General features: G+C 36.6%; 2 protein-coding genes across 2 annotated transcripts in view; both read left to right on the top strand.

The window, feature by feature from the left end:
* The first annotated feature begins 704 nt into the window (after window positions 1-704).
* On the top strand, window positions 705-4,980 carry LOC107588994 (group 3 secretory phospholipase A2-like). The gene is made up of 6 exons (XM_016277291.1): window positions 705-1,371; window positions 2,051-2,183; window positions 2,356-2,490; window positions 3,476-3,783; window positions 3,881-4,010; window positions 4,845-4,980. Exons 1-6 carry the CDS (start codon window positions 828-830, stop codon window positions 4,978-4,980), a joined length of 1,386 nt encoding a protein of 461 aa, XP_016132777.1. The 5' UTR covers window positions 705-827.
* A 1,024-nt stretch (window positions 4,981-6,004) lies between these two features.
* Window positions 6,005-15,891, top strand: part of LOC107588927 (tetratricopeptide repeat protein 28-like) — a 293,102-nt gene continuing 283,215 nt past the window's right edge. Inside the window, exon 1 of the mRNA XM_016277179.1 lies at window positions 6,005-6,309. Coding sequence (XP_016132665.1) covers window positions 6,280-6,309 — 30 coding nt within the window. The 5' untranslated portion in view covers window positions 6,005-6,279. The remainder of the gene's footprint in view (window positions 6,310-15,891) is intronic.

Raw genomic sequence — 15,891 nt, forward strand, 5'->3', positions numbered from 1 at the left:
TGAAATATTCTGGACATTAAGTCAGCAGAATGAAAAAATGAGGAACCAAAACTCATTTTTTCTTTACGATTTTTGTGACAGCTGCAGTTTCACCGAGAGAAAGGAATTGCCCATAAGGAATATGTTTGTTATTAATATGCAATAAAAATCCAACTAAGTAATTATTTTAGGGACTTATTTTGCATAAATACGTAAATAAATGCAAAATACGATTTGTGTAGACAGCAGGCTAAATAAATAAGCACTTGATGATTTTTAATAAAAATGGAATATATTAATGCACAAAATAAAAATGCTGACCTAAATTAACCTGAACACAGAAATGTAATAGTTTTAGATCACATGTTTCTTTCTCCTCCCACGTGGAATTTGAATCTTTTTGTCATGTTGTAAAGAATAATTTCATCATGAGTAATAAGATATTAAATGTTTACTGCTGAGGGCATTGTTGACACTAATAAAAAATGATAGTGATCAGCCGGAGAGATAATTATACTAATGTGAGCCCAGGAAACGGGGAGGATTTACAATCTGATTTACATCTTTTATGTACGTGTGTGCAGACATCTGTGCTTCCAAGTCTGTATTTACCAAAGACACACCCCCTTGTGTCATCCCACCCCGTCTGCTCTGATGTGGCCACGAGCCACAATGCAAGGAAAATCCCACATACGGATCGGAGTATAAATAAGAAGGGGTTGAGGCGCGCTCTTTGCCAGAGATGAGGGATTAAAACCCGTTATCCTTCAGCACCTCTGGCTATTCATTCATTCATTCTAAAAAACACACAAAAGTGTTGTACAATTATTCCTTTTGCGGAAACAAAAATGCAAAGCAATCACCTTTTACAGGCAGTTTTATACCTTTTCATGCTGTTTCATGCTTGTTTCAGTGCTGACAATTCTGAGAAAAGCAGCACTTTCTGCTCTTGGACTAGATCCACTTCAGGTGGGCAAACACAATATGCATTTCTCCGAAGGACTCAGACGTCTCTTCTCTTGTATGACAGCATCTGGAACAAAAACAACAGCCTTTTTACCTGCATAACAAGTGATGAGCAATCTGTGATTGACAGTTACCTGTCCAGGTGCTGGGAAGACAGTTCTTTCTCAAAGATGCTTGATGAACGCTTTGACATCAGTGAGCTGATTGATCCTCATGGCCCCTGTGAGGCTGCAGGCATTACGGAGGAATTTACAGCATCTGTACGGAGGGCCAGAGACCTGAGGAGTGTTGGACCTGATGGATTCGTGCACCAGGACAGTGGAGAAAGTTCCATGCAGACACTGCACCGCTCAAAACGAGCATGGATGATTCCAGGCACTCTGTGGTGTGGCTCAGGAAATAAGGCTATGGCCTTTGCTGACCTGGGTAAGTTGGATTATATCAATCAATTTATATATTATTAAATTATTAGTATTTTTTTTTATTATTTATATTTTAAATTATATATATATATATATATATATATATAAAACTTAAAATGATAAATTATTATAATTTTTTTATATATAAGAATTGGTCTGAGAAAGGACTGAGATGACATTGAAAACAGAAGCATTTTCACTAGTAGACTTTTGGACCCCAATGTACATTAAAATAAAATTAAATGTATGGTAAAAATATTTACATAAAGCTATATGTAACATGTAAATTGCACATGTAAATTAAACTAGTTAATGTAAATGTCATGTGTATGTTCCCGTTTAGTTCCTGTTTGTCCTTATTAGGTCTTTCCTGTTCCTGTCCCCATTTAGTTCTTAGTTCCAGGTGTTTCTCATTATTAGTTATCCTCTCCACCTGTTTGCCCCTCGTTATCTGCCCTATTTGAGTTCTAACTCGTTCTCTTCTCCCTTGTCTGGTATGTTTGATGTCAACCCTTGCTACGTGTGTTTTCCTGTTTCCCTGGATATTATTAAAGTCAATAAGTTTGAATTTGACTCTGCCTCTCCTCGTTCCTCGCTCTGTGCTCTTCACAGTAGCGAACAGTGACCGTAATTAACTCAAATTAAATATAAAAAATCTTGACCCGTTTTCTTGTCTTCTGCAGGTGCCTTTGAAGATACTGATAAATGCTGCAGAGAACACGACCACTGTAAAGACACCATTGCTTCTTTTTCATACGACCATGGTGTCTTTAACACCAACATCTTCACTTTATCACACTGTGACTGTGACAACAGGTATGTGAGCATCACTTTCCTGTTGAGTATTCCAGCACTGAACATTCATTCCATAGTGTTCAGTTGTGTAACATGAGACATGTCCAACATAACCAGAGTTATTTCACTGAGCGAGCATCTCTGATTACTGTATCTTATGACATTGTGATCAGGCCTTGTGATATCCATTCAGGTTCCGCCGCTGTCTCCTGGGTGTTAATAATACCATGTCCAACCTTGTGGGCTACGGATACTTCAATGTGCTAAAGATGCGCTGCTTTGAGTTCTCTCAGCGGATGCAGTGTGCCAAGAGAACATGGTGGGGCATGTATGTATCCAGTTTCATTTGACTCGGCTCTTTTCTGTTGCAAAACATTCTCACTTTTCAGAAAATAAAAGCAATAAAGGTAAAACAAGACCTTGAACACAAAATTATTTTAACCAAAAAGAAGTCTATTCTGCTCCCCAAGGCTGCATTTATTTGATTAAAAATACAGTAAAAGCAGTACAATTATGAAATATTTTTACAATTTAAAATAACTGTTTTCTATTTGAATATATCTTAATGTAATTTATTTCTGTGATCAAAGCTGAATTTTCAGCATCATTACTCCAGTGTTCCATGTCACATGATCGTTCAGAAATCATTCTAATATGCTGCACAAAAACATTTATGATTATTATCAATGTTGAAAACCGTTGTGCTGCTTCATATTTTTGTGAAAACTGCCACATTTTATTCCAGGATTTACTGATGAATAAAGTCCAAAAGAACAGCATTTATTTAAAATAAAAATATCTTGTAATGTTAGAAATGTGTTTACTGTCACTTTTCCGTTTCCGCCACTGAATAAATAAATGAGGTAATTGCGACTTTAGACTTTTTTTTTTTTTTTTTAGATATAAACTCGCAATTCTGGGAACGGTCTTTTTTTCCCCTTTCAAAATTGGACTTTAACTTGCAATTGCGAGTTTATATCTCACAATTCTGTGGAAAAAAATAAGTCAGAATTGTGAGAAAGGTCACACGCACTTCAAATTTAAAAATAAAATTTTATAAAAATAAAAAAAATTATATATATGTATATATAAAAAGATTTGGTGAATAATGTCAGAATTTAAATTTTGGGTCAAAATGCAATCGTTTATATCCTTTAAATGTCATACACAAAACAAGGAAAAACCTTGTTGAACTTTGGAAATTGTTCTATTTGAAAACTTGGCACTTTAGTGAGATTTGTACATTCTGTAATCTCTGAACACATAATGTTGTGTACACAGTTACAGAACCTTGTTGGTTTTCTCATTGGCAGGTGTGCAATTTATGAACTTGCTCAATATGCTGTGGTAAAATACGCAGCAAACTACACTGACACACTCCCAGACCAAGACATGGAGATGCTGGAAACGAGTTTTCACCAAGCAATCACTCTGGGACAAAACCAGGTCACCAAAAACACAGACGAATCACTTACTATACAAGCTTCCAAGAGCGGCAGTGAAGAACCGAGTCCAGTTTCAACATCACCAGGGCCATCTGTTACAACACTGCTGTCCCGGAAATCTGAAGCTTCCGTACTTCCAACAGTAGCACCAAATATAACAGACAGCCCACAAAAAGGTGGGCTAAATATTACTCTTATCAGATCTGTTGTAAATCGAGCAAACTGACAATCTTGTAAAAGCTTCACTTTTTAAAAAAATGTTGTTTGGCATAGGCAAGTTTGAGATGTGTGAGCTCTACAGAGACCTGGATTCATGCCATCTACAGATCCCTGCTTTACAGAAGAAATTCGGTTTACGAAACTCTGGCATGAGAACCCTTTACCACTGTAACTGTACTGCCAGGTGAATGCACATTCAATATATCCACCCAAATTTTAACACCATGTCTCTATTAGGGAGGTGCAAATATTTCACTCAAATGAAAATTTGCTTAAATTTGTCACCTTCAGGCCATCCAAGATGTAGATGTGTTTGTATCTTCATTAGAACAGATTTAGAGAAATGTAGCATTGCATCACTTGCTCACCAATTGATCCTCTGCAGCGAATGGGTGCCGTCAGAATGAGTCCAAACAGCTGATTAAAAACATCACAGTAATCCACACCACTCCAGTCCAAAAATTAACATCTTGTGAAGCCAAAAGCTTTGTTTGTAAAAAAACAAATCCATCAAGACATTTTTAACTTCAAACAAGTCTTTTATCCATAACACTGCTTTCTCCAGTGGAGAAAAGTTTGCATCAGTAGAGAAATCTGCACAGTTTACAAGCAAAAACCGCTCTAAACAACATGTTGGTGGATTTTGATGTGAGCAGACAATGGGGAGAAAGCATTGTTATGAATTATGGACTCCCATTTTGGCCAGAAGCAATGGTTTAAAGCTAAAACGCCTTGATTCATTTGTTTATTACAAACACAGCTTTTCATTTCACAAGATGCTATTTGATGGACTGGAGTGGTGTAGATTACTTGTGGATTATTGTGATGTTTTCATCAGCTGTTTGGACTCTGACGGCACCCATTCACTGCAGAGGATCTGAGGGTGAGTACATTTTCAGCTAATTTCACTTTTAGGAGAACTATTCCTTTTAAGCAAGTAAAGAACATGTAGGCAGGTTTTGGGTTAATCTGTGCATGATTTTTCGCTGCCATCTACTGATACATGCTGCTTTCTCAGACTCGTCCAAAAAATCTTGTCCAAAGAACTGGATGAAACTGACCCTGTACATTCGCTGTTGATGGATTTCGTATCACAATCCTGCTTCACCCTATCACAGTCTGAGAACTGCATCAATGGAAAAGGGTTGGTATAGACATTATGGTTAAATAGCTGGGCTGGTAACTCGGCACCCATTCACTGCAGAGGATCTGAGGGTGAGTACATTTTCAGCTAATTTCACTTTTAGGAGAACTATTCCTTTTAAGCAAGTAAAGAACATGTAGGCAGGTTTTGGGTTAATCTGTGCATGATTTTTCGCTGCCATCTACTGATACATGTTGCTTTCTCAGACTCGTCCAAAAAATCTTGTCCAAAGAACTGGATGAAACTGACCCTGTACTACAGCAGTATTGGACATCTCAAAATCATTTTCATACCCCAAAATCTGTTTTCCGCTATACTTTTTCTCCTGAGGTGCATTTCCCGCTTCTTCTCCTCAGGTAAAACAGGATGCAACTGCGCATGCGCTGAAAATGTCACGATATGTTGTTACGATTTGTTTTGGTCTCTATTAGCCTACCAAATATTGCACTAGCCTATATCTGAATTGCAAGCGAGCGTTGTAAATGTATGTACACTTGTAAATAACATGTAACTTAATTAATAAATATGTCTTTATATGAGTTGATCATGTTTATGTCCAGAGGCCAGTACTTACAAAGTTCTACAACCTTATTTATTTATTGTTTGTAAATGGTGAATTAGCTGCATGCTATAATTGGTAGGCCTACATTTGTTTTAATCAGTCAGTACCACAGACAAACCGAGAACTGTCATATTATCATCACTTTAGCATGGTAATGCCTAGAGTATTTTTGTAAAGGAAAAATACATATTTTAAATAATAATAATTAATTATTAATATAATATTATTTATAATAACATTTTAACTATAGCTGCGCTGTTGTAAACGGACTGTCATTTAATGGTCAGTAAATGTTTACATCGTCAGAGTTAGAAAATATTTTGTCAAACAATAATTTCACAGACTGAAAGTTAAGAAAGATGCCCCAGCCTGAGAAGTGCAGTAATGTTACATCTAGTGATGCAGGCCTATAGTAACTAGTCGCAGTAAGTAACTCAACTCCCGTCTGATGTCATAAATAGTAACTGAAGCCCTGAACTACTGAAAGCATCTGAACCGCCTCTTAATACCGGGACGAGAGAAGAAAAACATGGCGAACTTTCCTCTGGAATAGCAGTTTTCTGAAGAGCTGCTGAGCGTTCCTGCGAGTACCGCGCGTGACTTCATTTCTGCATCAACACGCGATCTGAGTCTGAATCTGAAGACGCTTTATTCGGGGAAACCAGGCTTCTTTTTCTCATGGATTCGGAGCGTGTGAAGTATCATGGGATGCAAGTTTGAAACAGTTGGATACTAAAGTAGGACAGGATGGAGAAACAAGGAACAAGACGCGAAAAGGTAAATAAACGCACAACTAGTGTGAAATGTGAGGTTTGATTGTGTTGTGTAACAATGTGATGTAAAACTGGATTTATTACTGCGGTGTAGGCTATTTCCATTAAAGCTGGCTTTCCTGTTGGCGTGCAACAGAGTGCAGTATAAAGCCACATACACTAAAAACTGTCAAATTTGACAGTGTTTTAGATTCTTCCCAGTACTCGTTTTTGTAGATCTAGAGGGTTATTATGCAAGTTTAGATTGTTATTGAGTAACATGTCATTGCTGCTGTTAATAGATTTACAGTGTGCTTGCATGAAATGCATTAATGGACTAAATTACCAAGTGTATTTTTGAGCTAAACTGAGACTAGGCTGCAACACTTTCATAATGCTGAATCCTGACATTTCATCTCAGAGACTAGCCTACTAGAGGAAATGAAAAGTCACAGTCAGTAAATAATCATGACCGGCATCATGCACTTCATGAAAAGCCACGGTGAGATGAATGGTGAAATATCTGGGCTGGTGAGCCAGAGGTTGTAGGTTCAAGCCCTGCACGAGTTGATCCATAAATGATGTGAAACCACTTCACGTTGGGTTACTGCTACGTTTAAGTTGTTTTGGATAAAACTGTCAGATAAATGGCAAAATAGTGTATAAATCTGTAAAAAAAAGCAACTTTTTAAAATCCCTGACACCGGCCTTTTTTAAGTCTCAGACCTGAAATTATGTGAATCTACTTAAAGACACATCCTAGACGAACAAATTTTTGTTCAAACAGTCTGACAGTGTTGTGCAAACAATTTCATATCGACCAGTATTGCTAATTTATTAATGGTTTGTGAGCTCCCAGCATGCATTGCAGCGTGAATCAAATGGAGTTTGAGTAAATTATGCGGTTAGTGTTAAAGGGGTCATATGATGCTGCTAAAAAGAACATTATTTGGTGTAATGAAATGTGTGGGCATGACGAAGTGGATATCGTCCTCTTTTGGAAGATAAAGTAATAAGTAGTTTCGCTTTCACAACGAAGCACACAGCGTCTTCACGACATGGTTGCAGCGCCAACAATACTACAGCGAGAATCAAAGTTACGCCTTCTTTCTTTGCGTGAACATTTGGGCGGCGTTATGCAAATCTTCCCACATAGTGATGTAGATATGTGGAAGCGTGTTAGAACGAGCCGTTTTAGGTAGGCGTGGCTGACTCTTAACTTTTATAAAGAATATCTCTTTGGATTTGAGACTTTAGTCTTTGCAACTTTACAGATCTTCTTTATGCACCAAGAGCTTGTAACACTCCAAAGAGAAAGGAAAAATTGAAATCGCATCATATGACCCCTTTAAAGGATTATTGATCTGCTGTTTGCTGACTTTATTTGTGCTGCTGCTGCTATTGTTATTTTGTCTTCATTTCTGTTTATATGTTTATTTTGAGAGCTCATCATTTACTTGTTTGTTCATAGTCTTTATTAAAGTCTACAGTATGTGTGACTATTGTGTACATTATATTGCTTACAATGCACTTCACAAGCAATATTGTAGAATTTTCTTTGATTATCACTAATTAATTTCTTCAGTTGCTAATTTATAATTTACAGAGCTAGATATACATATAGTTGAACTGTCAAGAATATATATATATATATATATATATATATATATATATGTAATCTCTCAAAAATATATATATATATATATATATATATATATAGCTCACAAGTTTGCGATTTTTATTTTTGTATTACAGTAATCAGAATTTTTTGGTTTAAAATTTGCTTATTTGTGAAAAATAATGTCAGAATGCAAAAATATGAATGTAGCTGAAAACAGGCTTAATTTTCTTTAAACAAAAAATAATTCTTATCGCATTGTTTTTTGTGTTAAATAAGAATCAAACATGTTCTTGACAGTGTTGTTTTAGTATTATTTATATACTGTTATATACTATAATTTTTATTAGCATTTATTTTTATATTTTCAGTTTTCATTTTGATTTTTAGTTTATAATTTTTATTTTAATTTTTTTTAATGTTTTCTTATTTCTTTTATCCAGATGGAGGAAGTCAGTTGTTGTCAGTGACACTCAGTGTGTACTGTACCTTACACTAGGGAGTAGGATGTAGCTCACATCACGTTGTCATCCAGGCGTCCTTCACCGTGGTCGTTCCCAGCAGACCTTGACATGTTTTGTGGTGTTTTCAGACTCACCAGATGTTCATGGGTGCACCTGTGTTTTCTTTGAACCCAGACGGAGAGAATGCGGAGAAAATTTCCAACTGAATCAGTCTAGAGGGTGTTTCAGGGGACAGCAGACTCTTCAGTGTAGCCTGCATGGTGTTTCTGGCAGAGTAAACAAATCAACTTGAATGAAATATTTACTGGCAATAGTCACCAACCATTAACAGCAACAGTACTCAAAGATAAACTTTTTCATGGTGCCAGTCATATTTGATCACTTTTTCCCCCAGAAAAAATTCCATTCACACATGCACACATGCATCCTGATTGCAAAAATAGCATGCAATGAATGTGCACCAACTAGCTGAACTATGATCCAGCCAAAGTTGTTTTTTAACTGGTTTATCTTCAAAACGTAGATGTTACGTAACCCAAATGCAATATAAAAATTGTATATCATGCAAAAATAAACAAAAAAGTCCTTAAAAACAAACATGGAAATGTATTAATTTCAAAACAACACTCTAAAAAATGCTGGGTTGTTTCAACCCAATGTTGGGTCAAATATGGACTAACCCAACTGTTGGGTTAAATTTTGGTTACATTTTTAAATTAGCTTTTTAACCCAACAATTGGGTTAGTCCATATTTGACCCAACATTGGGTTGAAACAACCCAGCATTTTTTAGAGTGAAAGATCATATTATTTCTTTCACCTTCTTTCTAATTCAAAATGTAATGTTTAATTAAATGTGTTACTTGCCAATTCTTTGCAATTAATTGTGAAATTTATTAGCAATTTCTGAGTGAAAATGGTTTCTACACCAATTTTTTTTTTGAGTGTACAAAATGGCAAGTGTTTTTGTTCCAAAATACCGTAGAGCTTGATTGGACTTATAAGCTTTTATTTTGCTGTCTTAAGTATGCATATTGTTAAATGCATTTGCTTTATTGTCCTACCAGAACAGACTTGCAAATTATGAGGTTTAATGCTGTTCTAGGCTGGTTTGGTAGTTTGGCTGGTGTTGGTTAAACAAGAAAATATTGAGAATTAAGAATATTAAGAAATATTCAATAGAATTTGAATATTAAGAAATTTGCTGTCAATGTACTCACCCTCAGGCCATCCAAGATGTAGATGAGTTTGTATCTTCATCAGATTTGGAGAAATGTAGCTTTCCATCACTTGCTCACCAGTGGATCCTCTGCAGTGAATGGGTGCCGTCAGAATGAGAGTCCAAACAGCTGATAAAAACATCACAATAATCCATAAGCAATCCACACCACTCCAGTCCATCTAATTACTCATTGTAAAGCCCAAAGCTGCATGTTTGTAAGAAACAAATCCATCATTAAAGGGATAGGCCTAGTTCACCCAAAAATGAAAATTCTGTTATTAATTACTCACCCTCATGATAGCACCCATTCACTGCAGAGGATCCATTGGTGAGCAAGTGATGTAATGCTACATTTCTCCAAATCTGTTCCCATTAAGAAACAAACTCATCTACATCTTGGATGGTCTGAGGGTGAGGACATTTTCAGCAAATGTTCTTTTTGGGTTGACTATTCCTTTAAGCTAGTTAAGCTAATGTACAAAATGGAGCATACGCTGGTGAGCAGCTGTACTTTCTAACTAGCATTATGGGGTCAGCCTTTAGATGTTCGTGAGATGTTCAGATGTTTGGAAATGTATTGGGCAGAAGGCTGTAGACAGCTGTTGGACAGACAGATAGTGTAAAGTCGAGCTGACACCCCGCAGGCCCTTCTGAGCGGGCATCAACTTCTCCATCGGCCGCCAGTTGCCTGCCAGAGGAGAGGCTTGTTTTCATTTTCCCAGGAATGCGACTCAGCCCCCTGACCTGCTCGAGACGGAGGGGTGGGATCAAGAACGGCCAGACAGACATGGAAGCAGTGAGACACAGGGATCAACTTTGTTTTGTGTCAAACTATTGGTCTCAGGAAAACATGTCCAGGTCACATTTGACCCCAAAATCAAAATAAAAAATTAATTTTTATCTTAAATTGTTAAGTATAATAGTTTTATATTAATATTACGTAAATGTTATTATTTTATATTAAATAATTAAAATGTATGCACATTTTACCATAGGAATTCACAAGTTCTTTGAAAATGAGATTATTATTATTAATTTTTATTATTGCATTAAAGTAATGAGAATTGGGTGGAAAATGTGCTTAATAGGGTATATGTCGAACGTCACCTGACCAAACCCGGAAAACAGGTCTCATCGCTTCCGCTTGTCGGAGAACGTGCTAACAGCCGTAATAAATATTAGCGATATCTATGGACTTTTAAGAGAATCAGTTAAACTAGCTAGCTGTTTTTATTGTTGATGTTTTATTAAATTTTTTTATATAAATGATAGTGAAAAGAATAAAAATAAAAAACTTTTAGATATCATTCCGCATACAGTATGTGATGGACATTGGTTATGATATTCTTTGGAATCTACTTTGAAGGCATCTTGAGTAAAACTGCTTCATATTTAAAGTCATGAAATCAAAATGAAAGTTTTTTGGGTGTTAGTATCAATATGTTAGTCTTAAGGTTATCTATAAGGCAGTGTGCTCCAAAACAGTGACGAAATTCGCATTTAGAAGATATAAGCATTCAAAGTTTGCAGTTCGTCACTTCCGCCAAAACGGCTCAACGATTTTTTTTGACGTCACATCGTACTTCAGCTTCTCATCAAACTTTCTGTCCAATCAAATGCTCTCTAGAATCCGAAGCCCCGCCCCCTACACTATAAAATAGACGCTGAAGCTGCGGCTGAAATCGGTCACTTGTCCAGAGAATTAGTATTTTCTGTACCGTGAATGGCACGTAGTGCGCTATATAGGGGACAGGGAACGATTCAAACAGTGTAAATATGCTTTCCATTGAGGAAAAAAAGAAGTCTGGTTTGGCGCTGTGTCCCGCTAACCACCGCACCGCACACACACTCTGCTCCGGTCCAGAGACACGATAGCAAGGAGCGGATCACATGCGCGAGACCATGAAATGTATCGGAGCTATTTGAATTCTACACAGAATGCTATAAAAACGGCTTCATATTTAACGAAGCATATGCAAACCGCTTGAACCGGAAGTGGCGAGACCCGGTTAACAGAATACGGAAGTCTGTTGCGCATAACCCCTATTGTCATAAAAATAATATCAGAATGCAAATATATATTAATGTTGCTGAAAACAGGCTTCATTTTCTTTAAAAATGTCACTTTCATTTTCAGAAAAATGTAATTTCGTATCTCTGTCATTTGATTAGGGTGTTAAATATGATCACGTGTGAGACTTCTGGAGGTGCAGCTGGATCACTAACAGTAAGTACTAATACGTCCTTGAGTTTGAACTTTTGAGCAAAACCTGCCTTGAATTGTCCCTCGTTCAGAAAGCAGAAATGTAAGATGATTTGCGCAGACATAAACAAATCGTATTGGGTGGCGCATTACCATCAAAAACAAAACTGTGTCCTCACTGGCTCTGATGTCGGGAGAAAATGAAGACTCTTATGTTCACTTTTACATCCACCTGCAAGACACATTATATTCAAATTTTGCATCCGGTGTCCCCTTTAACAGGATTGTTTTTGTATACTATTGTAGTATTCATTAACATTTTGAATTAGCTTTTTTATTTTCTGTTTTCATTGAAATTTTAAGTTTTAGTAATTTTGTTGAGCTTTTGTCATTTCTGTAGTTTTTCTTTAGTTTTAGCTTACATTTTTGAATTGCAGTTATTTGCCAAGGCAAAATTTCTAATTTTCTTTTAAGTTTTTCAAGTTTGTTTTTCACATAATATTTACATTTTATTTTATTTCAGCTTTAGTTCTAGTAATTTTAGCACTTCAACTTAAATTTAAGTTAACATTTTTAATTTACATTTAAGTTTTTTTCAAGTTTATATTTTTCACGTCGTTTTTTTTTTCAGTTTTAGTAAATTTAGTACTTAAATGTATTTATCTCAAGGCAACATTTAGAATTTTTGTTTTAGTCTTTTTAGGTTTAAATGTTTCATCTAATATCTATATTTCATTTTATTTCCGATTTTTTTAATTAACGAAACAATTTTTAATCGTTTTAGCTTTAGTTAACTTCGACAGCTCTGGCTCTTGACAGGTTTATTGAGATTCACTTTATTTGTTTCGAGGGTCACAAGAAGATTTCCCTGTTGTGATTGTGGGAGCGTGTCTGTGTATTGTCATGAAGCGTGTGGGCTCTAGACAGGTTCAAAGGCCTTGTTTGCATGCTGACGTTAGCGTCTGGTGGAGTTAGTTTGAGTTTAAGCATCGGCTCAGCTCTTTGAAGTGAGCGGTGATCAGACAGGAAGAACACAACAGGAGGGGAAAACAGCCTTTATATATTTTACCCAAATCAATTTTCACACCATGCTTGGATAATCCGGCATCCTCTGGCCGACCCTGTGCTGTGTTAATTGCTATAATTTTTCAGAATGCATATACAAAAATCCAAAATGCTGAATATAAATAAAATGAAATAATAAAAATATTTAATGATGATTGATAATATACAAATACTGACATAACAATAACATTAAAATGTAAAGTAGGCAAAGACAGAGAGAGGATAAAATATTAATTACAATTTCTGGTGATGTTAAGGTTTTATTGTAAGGCTATTTTTAATAGTGCACCAAAAAGTTGGAAATAAAACAAGATTATTGGAGTATGTTTTGCTAGAAAATACTATTTCAGTCATGTTTAATTCAGTGTTACTTGCCGTTTTTCTTGAAATTTAGCCATTTCTGAGTGAAAAATGTTTCTACACCAAATTTCTTTCAATGCAGGTGAAAGTCAAAAGTCCAGTCACTTGGACGAACGTAATACTCTGTTGCTCAAATTGAGCTCTTCATATGAAGCACACGACTCACAATTGATTTAAATTTGGCATTAACGTGTTGCTAAGCTAACATTACGCACACAATACTGGGTTAAATATTGAGTTTTTGAATCATAATTTTCCAGTGTTAAATGAAATATATTGGTAATCATCTGCCATCTTGGATTCATTTTGGATTCACAGAGCTTGTTGCAGTGCACTCTGGGATTGAAATTGTCTGGGAAGCATAGATTACTGCCTTAGGTTTTGGCTAAAAGAAGGTATTTTAGGAGGAAGCATAATGTGTTTGTCTGCGTATTACATAGGGGTTTAAATGATGCCTTTAAACGCTTTTGATGTGGGCGGCTCATCAGGTTTTGTGAACTTCTCTTTCTGACCCTGTTTTCTTGCTTTGTAGTCTCTCAGAGGAGCTGAATACACTATTTTTCTTTTCTATTTCTCACCGTCGTTAAGCTGTTTTGCTTCTTGATGTTGTAAATCAGTATAAAATTCAGCTTCACTCGCTTTTCTTTGCTTCTCTTCGCGTTTGTTTTCCATCCAGCTTGATTTCTTCCTGCCCATTTTCGTTTCTCTTCTTCTCTCGTGCTGTCGCTCTAACGCTCCGGCTCTTCCTTTTGGCCTCTCTGGAAGTAATTATCCCGCTGTGCTATCCCAGAATTCCTGCAGAAGGGAAGAGGGGTGTGGCCTGCGTGTGAGATTACAGGCTGGAGTGGCTTTCTTCGCCTGCCGTTTTACTTTCTCTCTCTCCATCTCCGTCCCCTCCCTGTTTTTCCCTGTCGCTCTTGGGAATTCTCCAGATGTGAAGCTCTTAGGTGGCTAGTCATAAATTTCCTGCGTTCTCTGAAGTCAGCAGGAGCCACTGGTGTGTGTCTCCCCGAGGAATCGACCTCACGGCCAAAACAATGAGCACGGCCTGATGCCGGCGTTGTGGCTTTGGAATATATGATATTATTTTGAAAGAAATAGCTTTAGCAATTTTGACCCATTTTCCTTCAGTCTTCCTCAGTTATTTTAGCAAATGTTTTGCTGTGCTCACATAACCGAATCTCTCTTGTACATACAGTGGGTATAGAAAAGAATCAGCCCCATTTAAAATAATGACATTTTGTTGCTTTGCAGCCTAAAATGAAGACAGACACAGTTTTTGATTTATCCAGTGCAACTTCAAACATCCAAGTGAAAGATAAAACACCAACATGTCAGAAAAAAATAAAAAATCAGAATCACTGAGTTGGAAAAAAGGATCAGCCGCTTGTGTCAGTATTTTGTTGAACCACCTTTTGCTTTAATTGCAGCCTTTAGTCTGTTGGAATTTGTCTCTACTCACTTCTAGACTTTGCAATGTCCGTCTTCATTTCAGGTTGCAAAGCAACAAAATGCGATTAAAAGGGGGGTGATTCTTTTCTATACTCACTGTATATGTAGTCTTCACCATATCAGCTATAATTGCCATTCTATCATCAATTTAAATCAATATAAAATGAATAAATATATTCTGATAAAGCCAACATTGGAATCATAGCTTAATACTTGGAATCATAGCTGTTTATCATAGCTAAAGCCAACTTGGAATCATTGCTGTTTTACTAGGTTTCAAAAATATGAAATGCTTATCCAGCTCCAGTTCATTGTTTTAATGCTTGATTTCATTTTAAACATGAAAACAGGGAAATTGGTACAGATTTACAATTCATCTCATGTGCTCTTCATATCAAATATCATGCATAAACAATGTCCATTCATAATGTTTGCATATGCAATGGATTTATACTACTGTGTATCATTATAATCAGTATCATGATTACTGTATTTTTGATCAAATAAAGGCAGTCTTGGTGAGCAGAAGAGACTTCTTTCAAAAACATTAAAATCTTACCAACCCCAAAATTTGAACGGAAGTGAAGCTGGATTACATCTGCTTGAACATTCATGTATGCATCCAAAACAGTCTTAATTCCTCACAGGGTTTCTTCCTTATGTACATAAACATCTCAGAACAATACTTTGGAACAATATGCTGTCAGACTTTGTTCCATGTCTCGTGTTGTGTTTTCCTTCCCCATGTGCTCCAGGTTAATGTTTATGCCCATATTTGGTTTTTCCTGTTCCTATTCCCATTTAGTTCTATTGATCCCAGATGTGTCCCATTAGTTTCTGTTTATATAAAGTGTGTTTTCCCCTTGTTTCCTGTCCGCTGTCGAATGTCATTTTGTGTCCTCACTGTATCCCGTGTCTCTGTATTCCCAGCTTTTGTTTATTAAATCTTTGAAATTACTTTATTCCTCGTCTCCGCGTTCGTTCCTGTGCTCCCAGTGTGTGTGTCGTGACAGAACAGCAGACCGAAACCGTAAGCGATGCTCCTTCTCCCGTGTTTTGTTTTTGTTTTGAATAGTCCTTTGTTTTCTTTTTTTTCTCCTGTGTTTTCCCCGCGGTATGAGAACCGCCCTGCTGTTAAGCGTGCCGGCCGCGCCATTGTCAAGCTCGCCGGCCGCGGCTTACTACTAAGCCCACCGGCCGCTCCGAAGACAAGCCCGCTGACCG

The sequence above is a fragment of the Sinocyclocheilus grahami genome, unplaced genomic scaffold (assembly GCF_001515645.1).
Source record: "Sinocyclocheilus grahami isolate Dianchi unplaced genomic scaffold, SAMN03320097.WGS_v1.1 scaffold110.1, whole genome shotgun sequence".
Lineage (NCBI taxonomy): Eukaryota > Metazoa > Chordata > Actinopteri > Cypriniformes > Cyprinidae > Sinocyclocheilus > Sinocyclocheilus grahami.